At 41.2% G+C, this 26,726-nt stretch overlaps 1 protein-coding gene across 1 annotated transcript in view; it reads right to left on the bottom strand.

Annotated features, from left to right (window-relative positions):
• The window catches only part of galnt18b (UDP-N-acetyl-alpha-D-galactosamine:polypeptide N-acetylgalactosaminyltransferase 18b), a 366,991-nt gene that overhangs the window by 32,047 nt on the left and 308,218 nt on the right, over positions 1–26,726 (bottom strand). Inside the window, exons 7-8 of the mRNA XM_034190778.1 lie at positions 9,658–9,843; positions 3,399–3,536 (exon numbers count right to left, since the gene is read on the bottom strand). Coding sequence (XP_034046669.1) covers positions 3,399–3,536; positions 9,658–9,843 — 324 coding nt within the window. The remainder of the gene's footprint in view (positions 1–3,398; positions 3,537–9,657; positions 9,844–26,726) is intronic.

The raw sequence follows: 26,726 nt of genomic DNA, 5'->3' as shown, positions 1-26,726 counted from the left end.
TTTCCCATGTAACAATAAGAAATATACTCAAAACCTGGATTAATCTTTTTAGTCACATAGCACTACTATTATTCTGAACACTACTGTACAGTCTATGGGAGGATGTAGGATGAAGCCTCAAGCAGACCAGACTCACAAGAGTGATTCATAAGCTGTTTGTAAGACAGTCTCTTACATTTTAAACGTACCCAAACACCCACATCATTCACATGTGCAACCACAGATAATCTATGCACTCATGTGACCGTCACTCATTTAGTGCACAAATCTGCCCCTACATAAATATGCTGAACCAGGGGTGAGCAACAGTGTGCCATGAAGGGCCTAAACGGTATAGAATTTCCTTGTTATCGATCATCTCCACAGGAGATTGGGACTTTAAGATAAGGGAAGGAAAACCTGCACCATCTTGGCATCTGTTGCTCACCTGTGCTTTGAAAAAAACCATGTGTCATTCGAGGCAGAAGTTTGAAAATAAGAGAATATATAAAATCGGGATAAAAGAGTTGCTACTGGGCAATTCTATGGTAATGGAATTACAACAGCAGCAAAACCTGAACATATGGCCTCTAACCACGACAGATTCGCTCAGATTGCAATTCCGTTACCGTAGAACTGCCCTACTGGTGCTAACCGGAGTTAATCTTTCTTGCTCTCCAAGATATCGATCACATGCATGTTTCTACTTTGGGTGCGCTCCAATCTGAGCTCAAAGCAAAGTGAGCTCTTTTCAGTCTGTTCAATTTTTGTTCCACATAAGGAGAACTGAGAGTGGATCATTTAAAAGAGATTATACATATGTGAAAGCACAGGGAAAAATATCAAATTCAGCCTTGCAATACATTATTTATTCTGGAGGGGACGGGAACTATTTATAAGACTGAGCTGTCCGAGTCTGAACAGATAGTCTAAGGAGAATGATATGGGCCACGCATCCTCTGTGGACTAGTCACAATATGATGTTCGGTCAGTGTCTCTTTGTTAAGCAGACCCTCTGCAACACATAGTGATGCCTGGAAAAACGGGGTTTTTTTCACAGCAGTGTCATTTCTCTCTGATAACAGACCTACCTGCTGAGGGAACATTTATCCTCATTTGCATTAGAGTTATAATCACGGTTATGATTATGGTTATAGTCACGTTTATGGTAACGGTTATGATCACAGTTAGGGATACCATTTACCCATTCGTCACATCGTGATGCAAAGGGGCTTCCCAATTCATCACATACTGACAGTCAGTCAAAATGAACCTTTTGCGTCAAAATGTGATGAGGTGGGTGTGAGGCTGCACTGTGCAAAACACAATGTGATCATTAAAGGTTATTTAGAGAAAATGCAATAATAATACAGTTTAACAATAGTTGAAAAAATGTAAAAGGTAAATGGGAAATCATGCTCCGAACCATCTTAAACTTTGTTTTCCTTTAGAAAATCTTCACGCTATATGGTAGGAATTGTATTTTGTATGAAGAGCTCGGGAGATCATGGGTAGGCAACCCTCACCTCCCCAATGGCTGCAGAGAAGCCTGCATGGATCATATAATCAGTAAACCCACAGGCAATACAGTATATGGCCCTGTGAGACAGTTTACTGTAAGTGTAAACATGTTGGACACAGGCGAGTGAGTATCTGTAATGTGCAACATCTGCAGGGACAACACGCCTGGTGTTTCTCCTCGACCTCTGTGTTAAACAAGGATGGAAATCTGCTGTAATGTAATGCTGTGTCAAACCATCACTACTGATGAGCCATCATATGCGCCCAGCCAATATTGAGTAATGAGGTCAAGTAATGAGGAGAAATGAGCGTAATGATGTGGCCTATTTCCTCATTATATCCCCCTCACATTTGTTAGATGGACTGAGGAATAAACAACCGTACAGCATACACAGCAGTGCCATAATGCTGTGGTCTGTGTATTACTGTATATTAGAGTGCATCACAGTAATGTGAGGTGGGAGGAATGTACGAATAAAGGCTATATGAGAACAAATAACAATAAAATATAGAAACATTTCCAGTGTGCACTGTTGGCTGACTACACTAATAAATGTCTGCAGGACAGTGTGAAATACAAATGATGAATATTTATGAGTGTAATGATAAGAATATTTGCATGAACTGAAAGATGGAACATAACACTCATTATTTGTTGTATATGACACCTAAACAGGTCTGCATTATTTGATATTTTGCTTAAACGTAGATAGGCATTTCTTCTTGGAGTAGGAAATGGAGAGCAGTGGGATCCAGCAGTTCACTCCTCTGTGCAGTCGATTTCTGTGAACAGGAAATAAGAAACAGGACCAGGAACAGGTCCGATGTAATGCCAAGAATGAGGGTACAGCTCCTACTAGGGTTGTACAGAGACTGGATCATACGTTGCAGTACTTCCGGTGTCCCATACATCTGCAACAAACCCACAGAACACCTTGAGGACACCTCAAAGTGTCCTGAGGAGATCAAATAGAGCACTGATGAATATGTACTTTATGGAGTGTCAGTTAGAGAGCGCAGGAACTAGCCTAGTCTTTATTTATATGTGAAACAGCTGAGACGTGCCAGGCAGTCGGAGAGCCAAATATGAGCTGGGCTGAGATTCCAAGCCATCTGTGGTCAAGTGTGCCGTGTAAGGTACTCATCAAGTGCAGGATGGAAAATGTTAATCTGAGATATCAAGAAGGGTTCACCTGCACACATAGTAGTACTGTACACCAGTTAAGTAGACACTGCCCAACCCTAATGCACACCATTAATGCAGATATGTCCAGAGTTGTGATAGGTACACTGGCAGGTAGCACTTTACTCCAAAAAACATTTTATTTATTTAAATACCAAATATACAGTATAAGTTTCCAGAAAAAAAGTGCATTGTTTTTATGAATATGATTTATGATATAGCATCTCAAAAAGTGTATTATTCAACTTTTTCCCATGGTCTAGTGCAAACAAAAAACACATCATATTGTATTATCAAATTCCAATCGTGACAGAATTGCATTTCTGAAGAATCGTGGTCCGTAGTAAATCGGCACTGAAGTAATTGTGATATATATTGTATCGGGAGCGAAGTGTATCATTCTTGCTGTAATATATAGGAACTCTACTTCCAACCTGTTTACCTACTGACAAACCCACATAAACCCTGCCTGCTGATGTGTTCAGTGACATACTCAGACATAATGATCTGATTCCATATTCTTTTTCGTCAGAAGAAATTAGGCAGAGTTGCTAGAGCAAAGCACCTCTTTGAGAAATGTTTATCTTCATGATTGTAGCCATTCAAATCCTGACAAATGGGATTAAAATGACTTGCTCAAGCGTGGCTTAGCCTTGTTTTGTCTTTTGCAGAAGCTGAATTGAATTAGAGACAATAACGGGGAGGAGGGGCTTACTACTCCATATGCAATGGTGTCGCTGTACATCCGCATCTCGGGGTAGATGTTGACCAGGTACCATCTGAAGGTTTTGCACTGCAGCCTTTTCCTCAGAGCTTTCCTTTCAGATACATCGCCAATATCTATGCCCGAGTCCTGGGTTCACACACACACAGACACACACGCACACACAGAAACAGTCACACACAAAAACGCAGCGCTGATTAAATGTGGTTTGTGGAGAAGCAAATCACATAATAGGCCATAGAAAAACATTATGCAGCCATTTAGCACAGACTTGAACAGCCTCTGCAGGATTCAGATTTTTCCTGCTCTGACTTAAAAAGCATTTTTTTTATCCCACCACAATCCAGTCCATTCCACCTTCATTTATAAAACAGTTTCCCCCCTACACAGGGACCATCTGTACATTCACGTCCACTGTATTATCACTGACGTCTCTCTTTAATAACTCACCTCAAAAGCTGAATTTCTAACTGTGATGTTAATATGTTGCTGACGCGACTCTCTGGTGCACAAACTCATCTGAACATATTCACTGAACTGTGATGGATGTAGGACAGAGGCGGTTTCTCTAAGACTGCAAGGAAAGCTCAGCTTCCCCTAAAATGTCAAAAAAATTAAATGGTCAAATATGTACAGTTTGTGTTCATTTCACTGACTACAAATGTGCTAGAACATGTTCATCTTGAAGACGAATTCGTTCAGAATCAGCTACTTCTCACAAATCGATTGACTCTATTTTGTTAACTTTTCATAAATCTTTTTCTCATACGGTAAGTGGTCAATGCATTTTCCTGTAGAAGCCAAGCTTCAGTTCACTTCAATGGGACTGCCTGGAAAGATTTTTCTCCATTGCCACAAAACGCGACAGTCATTGGATACAGCCAGGATTTTGTCCCGCCCCTGGACGCCTCCGGACACCCCCAGACAGCGAGCGTCTCTAGGGGTGAATGGAGCTGTGGGTGGGCCTGGATTCTGGAGTTCTGCACAATGATTGGATGATCAGTCAAAAGGCTGAATCCTGTTTTGATTGACAGCTATTGGAATGTGAAAATTAGTTTGCACATTTTTGCGTATTTATGCATTTTTATTATTATGCCAAAGTGTTTTGTGTGCGCTAAAAAACAGTCTGTTTTAAAGGTGTACAGAGAAGCACACTGGATTAGACGTTATGTGAGAAGATCTCGGTGAGTTACTCTCTGCTTCAAATTAAAAGTCGTTGCATGTTAATTAATGTCCCAGTTTGCAACACAACATCAAAGTATTCATTATTATAAGTCTATCTGGGCATATGTGGTAATAATTAGTGGTTGCTGATGTACTTTATTCATGAAAATTAGTGACGGAGAAACTGAAGCGTTTTGAACCACTGAATCAATATGAAGCAGCGGTTCAATGTTCCGCTAATCCGCTAACCGCTAATTATCGAAGATAATGTTTTCATTATTGGATTAGCTTTTCAGATAACTTTGAAAACCGTTATCACACTAATTATCTTCCGATAAGTCTTGGTCCGATTTTTCTAGACAGCTAATGTATTGTTGTAGACGTGGTAAACAAAGCTGAATAGTTACAAACATCTATGAAATCAAAAATCAGTTAAATACCAACCTGTTAAATATTTTGTAGTAGATGCACAGTTCTATCCTCTGTAAACAGAGGAGAGCTGGTTCTAGAAGAAACTGCTCTATCCTCTGCAGGCAAAGGAGAACTGGTCACAAAAAAGAAAAAGGCTCATTTCTTTTGACTCCATACTGATATGCTGGCAATATTGCCCAAGTCATCCAAAGGCATACAGTTTTAACTTATGGCTAAAATTTTAACCAAACTAATTTCAGACAAGTTATTTAAATTAATGTCACGTCTGAAGTTTTATGAAGTGAAAATATCAGATATATGTTTCAGTTTTAAAGTAATGCACTAATTTTGAAAGTTTTAGTGTGGACATGCTGTGCCCAGGTGCATTATGGGTACCTCAGTACATTCACAACAGAAGAAATGCATTTGAGATGCTCTGATCAGGCTCCACACGGACAACAGCATTAAACTCTTTGTATATTGTGCCTAAAACTCTTGTGAATATATTCTCTGGGTTTACAGATATTGTTATTGTGTTTGTTTTATGTAAAAATGCCAGAAGAAGCTCAGGTTGCTCCTCCATTATTTTCAATTGGAATCACTGCAATCGATTCCTGTTTGCTATTAGAGTGCTGCTTATGTCAAACACCGTCTGTCGTCTTTGTTCCAGAGAAATATATATAAGAAATTCAGTTTGCATTTATTAAATTCCACGCATCTTAAACGTAGCAGACACGGATTATCTGGAATTTTGTGTTGGCAAGTTTTCATGGTCTCTACTGCTATCTACTGGCCAGTAGTGTTCATGGCAGTATTCACCCTAGTACTGAGCGTCCAGTAGTTGGCAGTGTTCTATTTACTTTGACACCGGTTATATCAGACGGTTATCTCATTACAACTTGGCTTTTTTTTTTAAATGCTTTTTTTTTTTTTTTTTACAACTAAAGATGGCATATTTTACAAAAGCATGTTTATCTGTAAACACCAACACATGACACACCTCACATTAACGTGCTGGTTTACATAGAATGAGTGAGTCAACCAATCAGTGTTAGCGGAGGCACATTTTACCCATAATCCTTTGCCATCTGTCTGTGTTTGTTACAAAACTTCAGAATTAATTAGTGCATTATTCAACATTAAAAACATTAAAAACATTAATAATATTCTTATAAAAGTAAGTCCCTTCGGCTTGTTTTCACTCGGGGTCGCCACAGCAGATCCAAGGTGGTCCTGCATATTGATTCTGGCACAAGTTTTATGACGGATGCCCTTCCTGACACAACTCCACATTACATGGAGAAATTTGGCAGGGATGGGGTTTGAACCGGGAACCTTCCACAGTGAAACCAAGTGCACTAACCACTTGGTAATTGTGCCATCATAAAACACTGTATATAATAGAGATATAAATTGTGAAATGCGTGTGCAACTTGGGACTGTTATGACCATTTTACATATTTGAATTTACATATAAATAGAGAAATTTTAAGATGTAAGCCGACAATGAGCTTCCGCCACTGATGTAGAACTACGATGACGTGACATACTGTTGAATTTTTAACCTTCCAGAGGTGAATTTACTATTTTTTCTTTGTATTTAATTCATGGGGCTGAAACTGTGGCTAAATATCAGACTTCTTGAGTACAGACTGTTGAACGACTCATTACTGACTGAATGAATTGCTTGCAGATGTTCATCTAGTCATAAGGTGGATTTACATATTCAAACTGATTACACACTGTAAGGAGAGAAAAAAAACAGCACTGAGCAGACATTTGGCTCAGACTTTGAAGGAAGTAACATTTAAGTTACAAAAAGACAGGCATGATTTTTTTCTATTTTGTATTAGTTTTTCACTGAGTATGAATTCATTCAAGAGCTCCTAAAAGTGTTCTGAATATTATATGAAACTAGACTATTAAAGCACAAGACCGTGTGTTCAAATTGGAAAACAAACTAACTTAAAAATAACCTACATAAATAATGATTTAAACAATCTGTTTTAGCTTGAATTGTTTCCATTTTAAAGAGCGGGTTTTTTTTTTTCAGAAGAGATTTTATACTCCCATTTGTTTCTCCTTATTAAAAAATAAATTAAAGTGACACATTTTGCAGAATTATTTATTCATTCATCTCTTTATTTGCCAGGATGTAGGATATGGTTGGGCATTCATGTTAAACATCCATAAAGTTCCCCTGTACACCTGTAGATGTTGAAAGTCCTCTTATAAAAGCACAATTTAGGTCTGAAACATCTCATTTTAGATTCTGTGACATTTGTCATAGAGGTCCTTATATGAACTCCTGTGTGCTATTTGAGATACACTAATTTATCCTGTGCATGCTTTGGGTGACAGAGCCACCCACTATGATGCCACAAATTACATCACTCATCTCCCAGTCGCTTGGGAAACGGAGTTCAGAATTAGAAACAGAATACTTTATTAAATCCAGTGAGGAAATTGCATAACAGTAGAATAATTGCAAAATAGCTCTTTTCCATTCAAACAGGTTGTTTCTTGCAAACCAGATAAGAAAAGAATATATATATATATATATATATATATTCTTTTCTTATCTGGTTATGTGTGTGTGTGTGTGTGTATAAAACCTCACCCTGCCCCACTTTTCCTCTTCTCCGAGCACAAACCACCCCATAAACATATGAGAATCTTTTTTCCCTGTGTTTTTACCTCCACCAATGAAGTTGGAAGAGGTTATGTTATCGCCCCAGTTTGTTTGTCTGTTTTCCTGTCTGTTTGTGAACAGCCCGGAGCCCACAACGTTTCATATATAGTTATAAAAATTTAACTGAAGATTCATATCCTGATAGACAAGAACTGATTAAATTTTCAAGGTCACACTATCTTTAACATTGAAGTAATTTTCAAAAATTCACAACTGAGAGTGTTATGTAGGATGGTATCCTTTATGGACTGACAAAATTTGATCTGGTTCTGATCCAGATTACAGATTTTGTCATCATTTAAATTTAATATTGAAATCCCCATTTAATGTATATTTTACATTATATCTTAATCAAACATGCCCCAATCACTCTCACATTTCAACGTGGGGTGCAGACTGGCACTCAGTATCGCCTGACAAAGTTTGATCTAGATCTGATCCTGACTGTGGATTTTGTGGACATTTAAATTTAATATTGAAAAGCCCATTTGGTGTACATTTGGCATTTTATCTCAATCAAAAGTACCTACACCACCAAAATTCGATGGAGGTTCCAATTTTATGCCTGTTTGTTTTCCAGTTATCAGTCGGAAACTAAGTACCACAAAGCAACAAATTGTGCACGCAGAGATAAGTAATGTTCTGTGAAAATGATCTGAACCGAAAAAGCTGAAAAAAAAAAAAACCTTCAACACCACAAAAAACTTAGATTCAAGTGCATGAACTAAATACATCCTCCTGACATTTGATCACATCTAATTCAGCTTATGAAATGCCATTTCTAACAGGACCTTGACCTTGAAAATTTGTTGTCAACTAGTGCTGGTGGAGGTTTGCGCTCTATGAGTGCGGTGCTCTAGTTTTTGAAACATTTTGCTCAAATTATGTCTGACATCCAATTATTTCTCATTCCAGTTTCTTCTGCATTTTTTACATTGAAATTTCCAATAGTCAATGTCTCCATATAGATTATCTTATTGAATCACAACAACACATATATTGATGCCACATATATTGATGCCACAAGCCTGGTACACACAGGTGCACCAGGCTTGTGGCATCATATTCACTGGCCTACACCTAACTGCATCACTTACAGAAGTGACAAGAAATGAATGTTTGATCCTGGATTCAACTAATTGTCTGTGATGGGAGAGGTGCAGCTGACAACAGATGACATTCAGCTTAGTGACATTTAGATTAGGTGGCTGCTGAATGGAACAACCCGTTTGTCCTTCAGATGTATGATGCCATTGCCTGATGTCTTCTGTTGTCAAATTTGTGGTTTTATGACATTGGTTCCTGTATGCATGTTCAGTGTAGATTGTGGGGTGAAAGCTACAGTTTCAAATCCCATGTACTGGTAAATGTCATGCACATGATAAAAAGCAGCAAATAAAAAAGGAAAGAAAAAAAAAACATCACAATGTATAGACTGCCCCTATGACTGTACTCTGCTCTCATTGCAATGTTTCAATGGAGTTGGAACTCGTACTTCAATTTTTGTTTTAATTTTTGCACGGTTGCAAAGCTGAATCCCAGACTCCCCCCTTTTTTTTTACAGCAGATGTTTAAACAATACTGCTTTCTGGCAGTTCCGATGTTTGATAATTTAGGGCAATCTGGCATTTGAAAAGTGCCACACACACTGAGGAATGGCAGACACTGGTTAATTATAGATGATAGCTGCCAGCAGAAATATGAAACAAGCAATGAGACTGAAAGAACTTTCTGAGAAGAAGGGTACTAGTCAATGGGTATACCCTTGCCAATACCTATGACATATAATCTATGTCACAGTAGGAACAAAATCATGATTGGTTCTGAGGTCTAGCTCTGAACTGACTCACGGGCAGATGGACACACAACGTTTCTTGTACTCCCCTATGATATATTTGCTCAGTGGGGGATAATTAACTACTTTTTCTATGTATGATTTGCAATATGTACTTGTATGAAAACAACATAAATAAGGTCACTCACCTCTTGGGGAATGTTCCAGGCCATGTAGACATGACTTTTAAACTCATCCATCCAAACCTCTGCAACTCTGAGAGCATTTCGACGAACGTGAGATGTTAGGTCTTCAGTGTAGGGTTTATGTGCTCTCTCTATATGGGCAATCCGGGAGCAAGGTAAGACCTCCACACTGCCTCCGCACTGCCACACCTGGTGATACATGTTACAAATGCAGACAGAAAGACAGAACTTCTGTTGATTTTGCACGCTTTCAAGTGTACATGTGGTAATATACAGCTGGAGTACTCTCAGTACTTAAACTGTCAGAGGGCTCATATTGTACAAAATCAGTTTTTATCGGTTTGTTACAACTAAAAATATTTGGGGTTTCTAGGATGTACATATTCGAGCACATAGAAATTCTGTTGTAAACTTTAGGCATAAAATGTTTAGTTTTAGCCATTATAAGGACTTTTACGTAGTCTATGAGACATGTCCACCACGCTAGTCTGTTCTCTGGTGTGACATGCCCTCATGGTTTGTGAGATATGGGCCTATATTACAGCCAGCACAAATCCACGGCGGCGTTTCAGGGCCACAATATGTTTTTTTTTTAAGACTTCGAGAATAAAGTTGCAATATTACAAGAATAAAGTTGTAATATTACGAGAAAGAACTCGTAATATTACGAGAATAAAGTTGTAGTTTTACGAGAAAAACGACTTGTAATATTACGAGAATAAAGTCATATTTTTATGATAAAAAACTCGTAAATTACAAGAATAAAGTCCTAATATTACAATACTAAAGATGTAATTTTATGAGAGAAAAACTCTGCATCTCAAAATGAGATCTGTGGAGTGCTTTAAAGCTGCACTTTAGTATAGGTTTTACAGATAAGGAAGAGAGATAAAGGTTTTTTTTTTTTTACGTGGGTAGCCAACAAAACTTTCCAAAAAGGGCCCACGGCATGTCTCTCACTCCTCCCCAGCACTCCTGTTGAAAGTGCCAGTTGGGAGCATGGCTGTAATTGAGATTTGAACCCGGATCACTGGCATCACAGGCCAAAGTGCAAACCATTATGCCACCACCTCCCGACATACTTTATCTTTTGGCCCATCTGCAGCACATTATCATTAGTACCAAAACTTTGGTAATTTGCCATTAATTGTTGTGTTATGTTCTCCATTGTAAACCTTTTTGGTAGAATGGCCCCTTTGAGTCTGGTCTGCTTGAGGTTTCTTCCTCACATCATCAGAGGGAGTTTATCTCTACCACTGTCACCTGTGTGCTTGCTCTAGGGGTTGGTAAGACCTTTCCTGTCTCAAGCACCTTGAGGCAGCTTTGTTGCGATTTGGTGCAATATAAACTAAATAAAATGAAATGAAACTGAATTTGTGTACAGTACCATATTAACAACAATGTCATTCTTTGTGAGTCAAACACCTGCTTTTCAGCTGTTCTCAAAGACACAGATTGGTATAATATCATTTTCACAGACTTTTTACACTGAAATGGCACATGGCTCCGTGAGTCTCAATGACACCTCAGGATCATTCAGCAGTCACATATTTGTTAAAACATGTAAACCTGTATTAAAAACACTGTATGAATGTAAGAAGTACATTTGAAAATTAAAACAGTCCAAATGTTGCTCACACTGGATCATTATTAAAGGTGTAGTATTTTGGAAAACTCTTTTTATTTATCTTTTATTTTTTCATGTATTAGAGGTTTAATGTTAAATAGCTGTAAAGTCCATCAATTTTATGGCTGTTTTCACAGAAATTCTTCTGCTATAAACATTATTTAGGTCTGACAGGTTGTTTTAGATCACTGTGACATACGAGGTCTATTAGAAAACTAACCGGCAGTTTTATAAAAAAAAAAACAAACTATATGGATTTGAATCATGTGCGATTACACCAGACATGCTTGAACCCTCGTGCGCATGCGTGAGTTTTTTCACGCGTGTCGGTGACGTCATTCGCCTGTGGGCAGGCTTTGAGTGAGCACTGGTCCAGCCCTCTCGGCTGAAATCCTTTGTCTGAGACGCTGCTGGAGACGGCGCGCGTTGCTTTATCAAAATTTTTTCAGGACCTGTGAGGGATATCCGAGTGGACACTATTCGAGAAATTCAGCTGGTTTTCGGTGATAGGTTTAATGGCTGATGAGAGATTGTGGAGTTTCTTTCGCTTTAAGGACAGCTCACAAAGCGGATCGGCGCGGCGCAGTCGGAGGTGGCGTCTGTCTGGCTGTTTCGAGCTGAAAACATCCTAATTTAAGGCTCTGTTCACCCAGGTCATTGTCAGAGAACAGAGAAGTTTCAGAAGAAGTCGGCATGAGGAGTTTATGCGGACATTCCACTGTTAAAGGAGATTTTGTAATGAAAGAACGTGCGGGCAAATTCGGCCAATCGGTTCTGTGACGCCGCCGCAAATCCGTCTGCGCCGTGACAGGAAAAACACCCCCGTGTTGAAAACCATTTGTAAAATTCAGGCGGCTTTTGATGGCTTTCAACAAGTGAGTATCTGAGAAATTGTTTAACAGCTGGGCATGTTCCAACTTGTCCGTTAAGGTTTCCAATGGAGGTGTTTTTCCCTGTCGCGACCCCCCGCGATCGGGTCCGGTCCGACATGCGAATCTGCCCGCACGTTCTTTCATTACAAAATCTCCTTTAACAGTGGAATGTCCGCATAAACTCCTCATGCTGACCTCTTCTGAAACTTCTCTGTTCTCTGATGACGACCTGGGTGAACAGAGCCTGAAATGTGGAACTTTTCAGCTTGAAACAGCGAGACGCCGCCGCCTCAGAGCGCAGATCGCCGTCAAGCGCCGTGGGCCGTCCTTAAAGCGACACTAACAGACCAAAATCTCTCATAAGCCGTTGAAATTTTCACCGAAAACCAGCTGAATTTATTGAATGGTGTCCACTCAGTTGTGCCTTACAGTTTTTGAAAAAAAATGTATCAAACAAAGCAGAAGTCTCTGAGCCATTCCTAAACAATGAAAAAAAACGACGAGAGGGTGGGCCACTCCTCACTCAAAGACTGCCCACAGGTGAATGACGTAACCGACAGGCGTGAAAAACTCTCGCATGCCCACGAGGGTTCAAGCATGTCTGATGTAATATTATATTAATTTTCCGAACGGTGTCCACCTGGAGGTCTCTCACAGTTTCTGGAAAAAATTTGATGCAGCAAAGCTCCAAATCGTTCAGACATTTATTCGCAATAAAAAAAACGACGAGAGGGGTGGACCAGTGCTCACACAAAGCCTGCTCACAGGCGAATGACGCAACCGACAGGCATGAAAAAAGTCACGCATGCGCACGAAGGTTCATGCTTGGCTGATGCAATCACATGTGATTCAAATCCATATGGTTTTTGAAAAAAATAAAAAGGTCAGATACTTTTCTAACAGACCTCGTATTATCAATTACAACACCTAAAAATTTGTTCTCTTTTACTAGCTCAATTTCCTTGTTGTTTATGATTAAATTTTTACATTTGGGTGCCTGTTTATTTCCAAATATAATACATTTGGTTTTCCCAAGGTGGAGTGACAACTTATTAGCGTCAAACCAAGCCTTAAACTTTTCCAGTTCTTTCTCCACCATGTCCAGAAGCTGCTCAAAATTATCACCACTGCAAAACACAGTGGTATCATCCACAAAAAGGACACATCTCAGTGATCTTGACACCCAACTTATATAATTATATACAATATAAACAACAAAGGACCCAACATTGAACCCTGCAGCACCCCACATGTGACTTCCCTGAGCTCAGAGTTAGTATTATTAAATTGAACATACTGAAATCTGCCATGTAAATAACTAGTTATCCATTTATATGCCAGGCCTCTGATACCGTATTTCTGCAGGTTAGTTAATAATATTCCATGGTTAATCGTGTCAAACGCTTTCTGCAAATCAAAGAAAACACCTACTGTGTATTGTTTATTGTCAATTGCAGTTGCTATATTTTCCACAAAGTCCATCAAAGCCCTGTGATGTAGTTCAAAACTTTCTGAATCCGTATTGTTCTTCACTTATTATGTAATGCTTCAATAAATAATCATTCAATCTTTTAGCAAATATTTTTTCCAAAATTTTGGAAAATTGTGGCAGGAGTGATATAGGTCTATAATTAAAAAAAGTGTGTTTGTCACCAGTTTTAAACAGAGGTATTACTTTGGCTATTTTCATTTGAGAGGGCAATTTACCAGTACTAAGAGACATATTGCAAATGTAACTGAACGGTTTTACTATACGATCAATACATTTTTTTTAATAAAGCCATATCCAAATTATTGAAATCAGATGATTTCTTACTTTTTGAACCATGAACCAGATCAAGTATTTCCCTTTCATCAGTACCACCAATAAACATTGAAACAGACTTGTTAAATGTTGAATTATTTACCCAGAAGTTATTAGTCGATGAATCAATTTTACTTGCAAGATTTTTACCCACATTAAGGAAGTATTTGTTAAAGTGGTCAGCAATGGACTTGTTATCAATTGTGATGTTGTTATTAATATGAAAAAATGAAGGATAATCTCTAGTAGTTCTATTCTTATTTATTATTTCATTTAAAATGTTCCATGTATTTTTGATGTTATTTCTACTTTTGACAAGTAACTCACTGTAATAGTTTTTCTTACTGAGTCTCATAATGTTGGTTAACTTATTCTTATATGTTTTATGAGGGCTGTCAATAAAGTATAGGTCCTTTTTATTTTTTTCAAAAACTATATGGATTTCATTCATATGTTTTTATGTCAGACATGCTTGAACCCTCGTGCGCATGCATGAGTTTTTCCACGCCTGTCGGTGACGTCATTCGCCTGTGAGCACTCCTTGTGGGAGGAGTCATCCAGCCCCTCGTCGGAATTCCTTTGTCTGAGAAGTTGCTGAGAGACTGGCACTTTGTTTGATCAAAATTTTTTCTAAACCTATGAGACACATAGTGGACATGGTTCGAAAAATTAAGCTGGTTTTCAGTGAAAATTTTAACGGCTGATGAGAGATTTTGAGGTGATACTGTCGCTTTAAGGACTTCCCACGGTGCGGGACATCGCGCAGCGCTCTCAGGCGCCGTCGTCAGCCTGTTTCAAGCTGAAAACCTCCACATTTCAGGCTCTATTGATCCAGGACATCGTGAGAGAACAGAGAAGTTTCAGAAGAAGTTGGTTTCAGCATTTATCCGGATATTCCACTGTTAAAGGAGATTTTTTTAATGAAAGACGTGCGGACGGGTCCGCGCGTCGGGACGCAGCTGGCGCGGTTCGGCGGCACAGGAAAAACACCTCCGTGTTGATAACCATTTGTAAAATCCAGGCGGATTTTGATGGCTTTCAGTGGAGTGAGTATATGAGAAATTGTTTAACAGCTGGACATGTTCCAACTTGTCCTTAAGGCTTCCAACAGAGGTGTTTTTCCTGTGGCGGAGCGTCGTGGCGGCTGCGAGCCGGCGCTGCAATCCGCCCGCACGTCTTTCATTAAAAAAATCTCCTTTAACAGTGGAATATCCGGATAAAATGCTGAAACCGACTTCTTCTGAAACTTCTCTGTTCTCTCACGACGTCCTGGATCAATAGAGCCTGAAATGTGGAGGTTTTCAGCTTGAAACAGACTGACGATGGTGCCTGAGAGTGCTGTGCGACGGCTCGCACCGTGGGAAGTCCTTAAAGAGACAGTATCACCTCAAAATCTCTCATCAGCTGTTAAAATTTTCACTGAAAACCAGCTTAATTTTTCGAACCGTGTCCACTTCGATGTGTCTCCACAGGTATAGAAAAAAAAATTTTGATCAAACAAAGCGCCAGTCTCTCAGCAACTTCTCAGACAAAGGAATTCTGACGAGGGGCTGGACGACTCCTCCCACAAGGAGTGCTCACAGACGAATGACGTCACCGACAGGCGTGGAAAAACTCACGCATGCGCATGAGGGTTCAAGCATGTCTGACGTAAAAACATATGAATGAAATCCATATAGTTTTTGAAAAAATAAAAAGGACCTATACTTTATTGACAGACCTCGTATATTTACTTTCAGCTTCCTTAGTTTGTAGATTTATGAATTGTTTATACAGTAAGTTTTTCTTTTTACATGCCCTCTGAAGTCCCTTAGTTATCTATGGTTTATTGCTGTATTGACTTTTGTACACTTTGTCAACAAGAGGACAGTGTTTGTCATATAACCTGGAAATAATGGAAATAAAAGCATCATATGACCTGTCAACATCAACAACAAAAACATCTGACCAATTCTGACTTGATAAATCCTCCCTTAAATTTTCAATTGATTCAGGTGTTACTTTTCTACTCATGATTTTAGTATTACTTCGATACTTATAACAGCCCTCCAATGCAAAAACTAAGAAAACAGGCAAGTGATCAGTAATATCACTGACCAGTAGTCCTGCACTAAGATTACCGGATACAGCGTTGGTTAAAATATTGTCAATAAGAGTTGAGTCCATAGTTATTCTGCTAGGATGAATGATGGTTGGAAACAGTCCCCAAACAGTACAGGTGTTTATAAATGAGGTGATTTGTGGATGATTGTGAGGATTTAAAAATCTATATTGAAATCTCCACAGACAAATAAGTGCTTATTTCTGTTAATTTTGTTATACATTCCCAAGACAACGTCTTCAAAGGTGTCAATATTTGCCCCAGGAGCTCTGTAAATGCAACTAACAACCATGTTTTTGGAGTTTATAGATGTAATTTCTATGGTAACACATTCCATGATGTTGTCCACTGTAAATGACATGTTGTTAACTAATTTACAACTATCTCTGCAGCAATCCACCAATCAGGCCTGTATGGTAGAGTGTCCAGACAGAAGCCACTTAGTAAAGGCACACGGCAGCCTGACTGGATTTGCCAAAAGGCACCTGAAGGACTCTCAGACCATGAGAAACAAAATTCTCTGGTCTGATGAGACAAAGATTGAACTCTTTGGCCTGAATGCCAGTAGTCATGCTGGGAGGAAACCAGGCACCATCCCTACAGTGAAGCATAGTGGTTGCAGCATCATGCTGTGGGGATGTTTTTCAGCAGCAGGAACTGGTAGACTCGTCAGGATTGAGGAAAAGATGAATGCAGCAATGTACAGAGACATCCTGGATGAAAACCTGCTCCAGAGCGCTCTTGACCTCAGACTGGGGTGAGAGCTCATCTTTCAGCAGGACAATGACCCTAAGCACACAGCCAAGATATCAAAGGAGTGGCTTCAGGACAACTCTGTGAATGTCCTTGAGTGGCCCAGCCAGAGCTCAGAGCTGATTGAACATCAATGGAGAGATCTGAAACTTGCTGTGCACTAACGCTCCCTATCCAACTTGATGGAGCCTGAGAGGTGCTGCAAAGAGGAATGGGCAACACTGCCCAAAGCTAGGTGCACCAGGCTTGTGGCATCATATTCAGGAAGATTTGAGGCTGTATTTGCTGCCAAAGGTGCACCAACAAAGCACCGAGCAAAGGGTGTGAATACTTACGTACATGATTTTTCTTTTTTGTTTTTTTAATAAATTTGCACTCCCCCCAAAACAACAACAACAACAAAACATGTTGTCATCTATGGGGTGTTGTGAGTAGAATTTATTTATTTTTTTTTTTTGGGGGGGGGGGGGGGGATGAATTATTCAATTTTGGAATAAGGCTGTAGCATAACAACATGTGGAAAAAAGTGAAGCACCGTGAATACTTTCTGGATGCACTGTATATATATATATATATTTGAGCCTGACCCAGTAAAAGTAGGGTGTGGCTCTCGATCGTTCGCATTTGGAGAAACTATCATTTCTCAACATGGCACCATGGGAGTCCAAATGTCACAGGTTATCACAAAATGTTGGAAACTAGAGTTCTTTGGCCATACAGACATTATTTATGTTTGGAGAAAGAAGGGAGAAGCGTATAACCCAAAGAACACTGTCTCCACTGTGAAACAGAGTGGTGGGATTATTATGCTGTGGGGATGTTTCAGTGTATCTGGAACCAGGAATCTCATTAAGGTGGAAGAAATCATGAAAAACAAAGATATGTGAAGATTGTGAAAACCTTGAGCAGTTAGCAAAAAATCCTGGGTCTAGAGCGTTGCTTTGTCTTCCAACACTACAGTGACCCAAAACATACGCCGTTCCTGTTGAGAACTTCCCTCCAGCAGAACAAAGTGAACATTATATGACTGGCTGCATAAAGTCCTGATTTAATTCCATGGAATATCTTGTGTGGGAACTGAAGACCAAGGTCCACACCAAAGACCATCAAATCTAGAGTGTTGTATGGCTGGGGGGGCCTGGCTGCCTTTTTGTTTCTGTCTTTTGTCCTGTCTTTTGTTTTCCTTCCAGGTGGCTTGCATTTGGGACTGAGTGGCTGTGTAGCTGAGTTTATCAGGACCTCACCCTGATCACCTGAGGCTGATCACCTGCGGCTCGTCAGGACTCACAGCTGTGGTGCATCTACATGGATTGGAACATGGTGGCATTTAAGACTGGAGTACACAGTGTGTATTTGCCCGAGACTCGACCTTGTGACCAGACGGGTGAGATCGTCGTCTCGGGAGCCATCTCATCATCAGTGGATGCAGAGAACGTCCAGGTTTGATGCATGGTCTGTGAAAGAGGAGAGGGTGAGGTCTCACGCTCGTCAGCACACTTCCTGAGGTACGTTAGATTTTGTGACTAACATTTATACAGTCAGTAAATGTGGTGTCCCTCACACCTTATTATATTGAGCTGTATGTTGGTCGTGTAATCAGCTTCCTCTGCAGTGGAGTTTTGTGAACTGGGTGTTCCATGCCTGCAGGGTGGGAAGCTGATTAGTAATTAATCCAGGAAGTGTTTGCTGTTTGTGCACCTTTGAGCGTTCTCTCTGTGTGTTGAGTGTGGACTCACATAATGATTCCTTCTTTCACAGACTCGGTTTGTTCACGGCCACCTGGGGGGTGTCGGCGGGGTCCTTGGGTCCGGGTTGGTTCTGGCTCCGGACTGTTGGCGCTGCTGGGAGCGCACCGCAAAACCACCACGCCAGACCGCGCACTTTTATAGTTTTTCACAGCACTGTTATGTTCATTAAACTCTGTTATCCTTTGTACCGTGCTCTGCTTATTTTATACTGGGTCCTTCAAACGCTGGTCGGTTCTCCGGGCTGCGTCCGACACATAACAGTAGTCTCTGGCCAAACATCACGGACCCAGCGGTAGCAGAGACGGTAACGCGCCGGGAAGGCGGCAGCAGACGTTCAGAAGTTATCTGGATCAGTTGCGGGTGCTCTCCGCCCGGATGGTGCGCGTTGGAGAACCCATTACTGAATACTGATTTGAGCGCTCATGCAGCCGTGTTCCTGTGTGTGCCTTATCCGTGGGTCGTGGTGGAGTGTGACTGGCGACGGCTTCGCGTCACACTTCGACCGGATAAGAGGTTTAAACGGGAGCTGCAGGAGTGGATCTGTAATGGGTGAACGCGCACGGCGGAGCTCTGTGGCACGGGTCGCGGTGCTTCCTGTGTTACAGTCGTAGCCCCGTTTCCCCGGGTAATGATAGCTACTGCGTCTGTTGTGTCAGCTCCGGTGTTATTTAGTTGAATCACATTTTTGGTTGTGTGTTGCACACAGCTGCGCACAGAAAAGCAGCTCGTTTGTTTTCTCTGTCACCAAAGGGGTTTTTTTATTTTTAGCACTCTGGCTCCCTCTTGTGGTGACTGAGTCACATTACCGTTAAGCTCTTAAGTTGGAACAGGTGTGTTCGATTGTTTGAGCTTGACGGTATAAACCACTGATTAGTTTTGTGTTGGTTCATTTCTTGTGGGTGTTTTTTGAGTTGGTTTTTGTGTGGGATTTTATTTTTTTTTTTTTTCCACTATTAGTGTCTGGGGTTGTGACCCTGCAGCCTGTTTGGAGCAACAACAAAGGACCCAAGCAATTTTATGTTAGTCTGTTAGTCTTTCTTTTTATTTCTTTTAGTTTTCACCTCCCCGGTTTGATGGACGGTCCCCTGGGGGGTGAATGGGGTGGTAACTTGGGTTGTTTTTTTTTTCTTTTTTTTGTTTGTTTTTTTGTTATGCCCTCTCTTGTCCTCTGACTCCAGCTGGGTGAGCCGTACGTGTCGGCGTTGCTGGAGTGGGGCAGTTTGGTTATGCTGGGCGTTTCCCAGGTAACCTCTGCCCCTGGAGGGGGGGGGGGGGTTTGGGGTATTTTCTTTTGTTCCCTCTCTTCTCGTCTGCCCAGCCGTGTGTGAGCCGTAGTGTCGGCGTTGCTGAGTGGTGCGTTTGGTTATTGCTGGGCGTTTCCCAGATAACCTCTGCACCTGGGGGGGGGGGGGGGGGGGGGGGTTTCGGGGTGTTGTTGTTTTTTTTTGTTTGTTTGTTGATTCCCTGTTCCACCTCCGGCTTCAGCGCGCCTTTGAGCCGTCTGCCAACGGCGTGGCTGAGGTTTGGGGCAGTGGGATATACCCCCAGCTGGTGGCTGGTTAGAAGTCGGAGGAGTGGCGCCGTTTTGTGCTGTCTGCCATAACCGCTGTTCCACTCCTCCCGGTTGGCTTCTGGGGTATAGTCACAGTTGGTGACACTGGACGTGCTTCCAGTTTCCACTGCGCCAAGGGGGTGGGGTTGGGGTTGTTTTGTTTGTATGTTTTTTTTTTTTCTCCTTTTGTTTTTCCCCCCAGTTTCCGCCTTCAGGGTTTGACTGTGGTGTCCTCTGGGGGGAAAAGGGCTGTGGGTCCATCTAGCCATAGACGGCGGGGCTGGGTCCGTTGGTCATGAGGGGAGGCGTCTCCTGGGGTTGATGGAATGGTCCTCTGGGAGGCGCTGGGAGTCCCCGTGGGTGACATTGGATCCCAGAGGGACCTCGGCTGTGGTTATTACTCCTGGAGCTGGCGGGATGTCCTCTGGGGGGTGTTGGTCCCTACATGTCGTTGGGGGGGGGGGGTGTTAGTGTTTTATTTGCTAGCTTAAGTTTGGGTTGTTTTTCTTTTCTCCCCTTCCCGGGGTTTGATGGAACGGTCCTCTGGGGAGGGGGGGGGGGGGGTGTTAGCATTTTATTTGTAAGCTTAAGTTTGGGTTGTCTTTTTCTTTTCTCCTCTTCCCGGGGATTGATGGGACGGTCCCCTGGGGAGGGGGGGGGGTGTTTTGGTTTGTTTGTGTTTGTCTTTTTTGTTTTTGACTAATCAGACTGTGAACATGGTTGGACAAAGGCTGACCGCACAGGTTCAAGAACTCCTGGCCACACCTGTGCTAATTGACTGATAGAAACAAGGGCAAAGATGCAGCCAGAGGAGAAGACATCAACCATTCTGTTAGATGAAGATTCTGTTGGAAGATGAATGCGGATACGGTTTCCAGCCATGGTCCCTGGAGGGGGTGTTTCTCCTGGGCCAGGTTGTGTGGTCGCGGGAGGCTTCCCGTGAGGGTGGGGTACTGTTGTATGGCTGGGGGGGCCTGGCTGCCTTTTTGTTTCTGTCTTTGTCCTGTCTTTGTTTTTCCTTCCAGGTAGCTTGCATTTGGGACTGAGTGGCTGTGTAGCTGAGTTTATCAGGACCTCACACTGATCACCTGAGGCTGATCACCTGCGGCTCGTCAGGACTCACAGCTGTGGTGCATCTACATGGATTGGAACATGGTGGCATTTAAGACTGGAGTACACAGTGTGTATTTTGCCAGAGACTCGACCTTGTGACCAGAGGGTGAGATCGTCGTCTCGGGAGCCATCTCATCAGTGGATGCAGAGGAACGTCCAGGTTTGCTGCATGGTCTGTGAAAGAGGAGAGGGTGAGGTCTCACGCTCGTCAGCACACTTCCTGAGGTACGTTAGATTTTGTGACTAACATTTATACAGTCAGTAAATGTGATGTCCCTCACACCTTATTATATTGAGCTGTATGTTGGTCGTGTAATCAGCTCCTCTGCAGTGGAGTTTTGTGAACTGGGTGTCCATGCCTGCCAGGGTGGGAAGCTGATTAGTAATTAATCCAGAAGTGTTTGCTGTTTGTGCACCCTTTGAGCGTTCCTCTGTGTGTTGAGTGTGGACTCACATAATGATTCCTTCTTTCACAGACTCGGTTTGTCGCGGCCACCTGGGGGGGTGTCGGCGGGGGTCCTTGGGTCCGGGTTGGTTCTGGCTCCGGACCGTTGGCGCTGCTGGGAGCGCACCGCCAAAACCACCACGCCAGACCACGCACTTTTATAGTTTTTCACAGCACTGTTATGTTCATTAAACTCTGTTATCCTTTGTACCGTGCTCTGCTTATTTTATACTGGGTCCTTCAAACGCTGGTCGGTTCTCCGGGCTGCGTCCGACACATAAGATAGAGGAGTTTGAGAGACTTGTCAAAGAAGAATGGACTGGGATTCCTCAGGAGACATGTCTGAGACTTGTTGAAAACTACATCAAATGACTGCAGGCTGTTATGCAGCAAAAAGGACACACAATTGACTATTAGCATCAGAGGGCTAATAATTTTGATGCTGGTAGTTTCTGTTTTTTGTGAAATAATTTCATGTTTCTGTGTGCAAAGGAAAATAATGTAAGCTTTTAAAATAAACCTGGATGTTTAAAAAAAATGCTGTGATGTTAAATTTCTTTGGATTTTGTCCTCATTTTTAAATGACTTGAATTAAAAGTGAAAGTCAACACAACAAACATATCTTGTTTAATTTCAGCTACATAGGTGTTTGTGCATAGAGTTAAAATTACATATGTTGTGTCACTGCCAAAATACGTGGACCTGACTGAATTATAAGACCACACATTCAATATTCCACAATCACAAATCACAGCCACATTTTCTTCAAAGTGTGCTGCCAAATGTACAGCTGATCATTTTCATGCCCATCTCTCACATTGTGTTAACACTGAGTATAGTTGCACATAGCGCTGGTCTTAAAATGAAGTGTGGACAGGTGCAGTGTTGGTGCATTTCTATCATGAGGAGGTAGAAAGTGACTGCACCATGCACCAACAAAAACCTGGTCTCACGTAGAGTGCAGAGTTTTTCTACTGTCAGTCTGGGAGGATGTGCTGGTGCATCGCTTCACTGCATCCACAACACCACAGAACCGCCTTCAGTCCTAAATGGTACCCAGTAAATGGCAAATGTCCATCCCCACATCTTGAAAATTACCATGAGTCTGCAGCAGCCATGTGAAATGAAGGCAAAGTCACTCAGAATTCACTGGCTGTACACTCCATGTGGCTGTTTTATTTTCTCATCCATGTTTTCTTAAAATTTTCAGTTCCGTTTTATTGCATATTCAAGCACAGTGTTCACACGTCAAGAGCCCACATGTGTAATGGATATCAGGGTGATTTTCTCTATTTACAGTAGAAAGATGAACAGTGCTTCTTCGCAGCCTATATTGATTTTTGGAAAGGTTTTGATTCATTTGATCAGACTGTTTTCTGGGACATTTTGAGAATTTGTCGAATCGCCAAGAAGTTGCTGGGCATTACTGTCAACTAGGGCTGAAACTGTTGCTCTCCACCTCCGCAGATGAAGCAAAAGGAAGCGCACTTTAAATTAATCATGTTTAGCTATAAAAAAAAATTTCCTATATTCAGATTTGATACGAGTTTTTATCAACGGTCCATAGAGTTAATTTGTCAGTGCAGCTGTTGTTGAACTCCACAGCCATTTTTTCCAAGGCTTTGTTATTCGCCAAGTATCCACAGAAAACAAGGAATTTGACTTTGGTTTGAGCTGCTCTATATGGCATGTACAAATATACACTAAACACTGAATAAATCACAGTAATAAAAAGTGCAAATGAAATGTGCAATCAGAAAAAAAGAATGTCCTGTCCGCAGACTGAAGATTTCACAGAGCCCCTGGGCTTATGGTTTGGCAAAGCTCCAGAACTCTTAATAATGTGAAAAAATAAATAAATAATTAATTGGTAAAACAGAGAGAGGGAACATCCTAAACTTAAAAATCTCCATGATGGCACAGCGACATTGTGCCATTGCTTAGGGAGAGCCCTGCCACTACTGATATTGTTTAAAAATACAACCCCTGGCAAAAATTATGGAATCACCGGCCTCGGAGGATGTTCATTCAGGTGTTTAATTTTGTAGAAAAAAAGCAGATCACAGACATGACACAAACTAAAGTCATTTCAAATGGCAACTTTCTGGCTTTAAGAAACACTATAAGAAATCAGGAAAAAAAATTGTGGCAGTCAGTAACGGTTACTTTTTTAGACCAAGCACAGAGAAAAAAATATGGAATCACTCAATTCTGAGGAAAAAATTATGGAATCATGAAAAACAAAAGAACGCTCCAACACATCACTAGTATTTTGTTGCACCACCTCTGGCTTTTATAACAGCTTGCAGTCTCTGAGGCATGGACTTAATGAGTGACAAACAGTACTCTTCATCAATCTGGCTCCAACTTTCTCTGATTGCTGTTGCCAGATCAGCTTTGCAGGTTGGAGCCTTGTCATGGACCATTTTCTTCAACTTCCACCAAAGATTTTCAATTGGATTAAGATCCGGACTATTTGCAGGCCATGACATTGACCCTATGTGTCTTTTTGCAAGGAATGTTTTTGCAGTTTTTGCTCTATGGCAAGATGTATTATCATCTTGAAAAATGATTTCATCATCCCCAAACATCCTTTCAATTGATGGGATAAGAAAAGTGTCCAAAACATGAATGTAAACTTGTGCATTTATTGATGATGTAATGGCAGCCATCTCCCCAGTGCCTTTACCTGACATGCAGCCCCATATCATCAATGACTGTGGAAATTTACATGTTCTCTTCAGGCAGTCATCTATATAAATCTCATTGGAATGGCACCAAACAAAAGTTCCAGCATCATCACCTTGCCCAATGCAGATTTGAGATTCATCGCTGAATATGACTTTCATCCAGTCATCCCCAGTCCACGATTGCTTTCCTTAGCCATTGTAACCTTGTTTTTTTCTGTTTTAGGTGTTAATGATGGCTTTCGTTTAGCTTTTCTGTATGTAAATCCCATTTCCTTTAGGCGGTTTCTTACAGTTCGGTCACAGACGTTGACTCCAGTTTCCTCCCATTCGTTCCTCATTTGTTTTGTTGTGCATTTTCGATTTTTGAGACATATTGCTTTAAGTTTTCTGTCTTGACGCTTTGATGTCTCCTTGGTCTACCAGTATGTTTGCCTTTAACAACCTTCCCATGTTGTTTGTATTTGGTCCAGAGTTTAGACACAGCTGACTGTGAACAACCAACATCTTTTGCAACACTGCGTGATGATTTCCCTCTTTTAAGAGTTTGATAATCCTCTCTTTTGTTTCAATTGACATCTCTCGTGTTGGAGCCATGATTCATGTCAGTCCACTTGGTGCAACAGCTCTCCAAGGTGTGATCACTCCTTTTTAGATGCAGACTAATGAGCAGATTTGATGCAGGTGTTAGTTTTGGGGATGAAAATTTACAGGGTGGATTCCATAATTTATTCCTCAGAACTGAGTGATTCCAATATTTTTTTCCCTCTGCTTGGTCTAAAAAAGTAACCGTTACTGACTGCCACAATTTTTTTTTCCTGATTCTTATAGTGTTTCTTAAAACCAGAAAGTTGCCATTTGAAATGACTTAGTTTTGTGTCATGTCTGTGATCTGCTTTTTTTTCTACAAATTAAACAACTGAATGAACATCCTCTGAGGCCAGTGATTCCATAATTTTTACCAGGGGTTGTACAAAAGTACTTCTTTATCGATTACTCGATTAATCGATAGAATACTCGATTCCAAAATATTCGATAGCTGCAGCCTACTGTCAACCTGTTCACAGATACTGAGAGTTCTGTACAGAGTGAGGCAGAGAGGTTTTCACAGTGACAAGGTGTTCTTCAAGGATGTTTTCTGGGTCTGACATTGTTCAATACTGTCATGGACTGGGTGTTGGTAGGCATATGGAAACCAGTGACTTAGTGTTTTTTTTTTTGTTTGTTTTTTGCTATGCATACAAGTTCAAGTTCAAGTTTATTCAGAACTTTGCAATAATATAAAACAAAACAAAATAAAACAAAACTGATTTGTATACAATACTATAGTGTTTGCAGAATCAATGGATACTCTGACTGCAGCATTTGGGAAGCACACAGAGGAACTGGAGTGCCTGGGTTTGCAATGGTCCTGGATCAAGACTAAGCTTTAGCTTTTCAATACTTTCCTGGAGTCAGCCATCAGAAGCATATTTGTATATGGTGAACGTTATAGAGACATTCCCTTATTTCTGCAGTGATACTCAAGTCTCTGGGTCCTCACACTTTGAGATCGAGAGACGTGTTGTGCTGCCTTGGATCTGCTCAGCTCCCCCTCCCCTCCTATGTCTCCAAGTGCTGTGTTGTGGAGCTGAATCAGCACACCTGTCAGCAATCATCTCCACCTGTATTTAAACCCCAGTCACTCCTCTCTACAACTTCCAGAAACTCAGTCCTACCTGTGTGATATACTGGCCTATGTTTTCTAGTTTTGCATTTCCTTGTGTTTTCTGGATTTTCTAATCATCTTCTCTTTTGCCACTAGCATCCTGCCACCTGTCAGCTCCATGGCGGCCTCCTGGTTCTGGTTCGGTCTTCACCTGCTATCCAGTCTGGGAAACACAGTCATTCCACATTCTGGTCCAGTCGGCATCTCCCTCTACCAACATCTCCCATTTGGGGTTGTACATTTATCATTCATTCTGTTATTCACAATAAATTGTTAATTCTTTTCACTTGCTGACTCCCTGCATTTGAGTCCTAACTTTGCTTTCAGGTTGATTCCTGACAGGACGCCTGCAAAGACCTTATGGAGTCATCTAGTCACTGGATAGAAGTGTTTGATGATGCCAATATTTATGCAGGAGAACTGGGTCCAAGTCTTTAGGATTCTGGTGCTACCTGTCTTACTGAATGGTTGTGAGACTCGGATGCTTATCAGTGACCTAAAGCAGCAACTTTGATACTTAGGCTGTAAGGTTAAAGCTGTATCGTTTCATCCCATTCTGACATATAGGGCACTACAATCTTTTTACTCAGTTACAAAGATATATTGGTCCTGAGGTAGAGGGAAAACGTTATCCAATTGTAATCTTGCAGTTTTCATAAAAT

The sequence above is a fragment of the Thalassophryne amazonica genome, chromosome 2 (assembly GCF_902500255.1).
Source record: "Thalassophryne amazonica chromosome 2, fThaAma1.1, whole genome shotgun sequence".
NCBI lineage: Eukaryota > Metazoa > Chordata > Actinopteri > Batrachoidiformes > Batrachoididae > Thalassophryne > Thalassophryne amazonica.
This window is presented reverse-complemented; position numbering and strand designations above follow the sequence as displayed.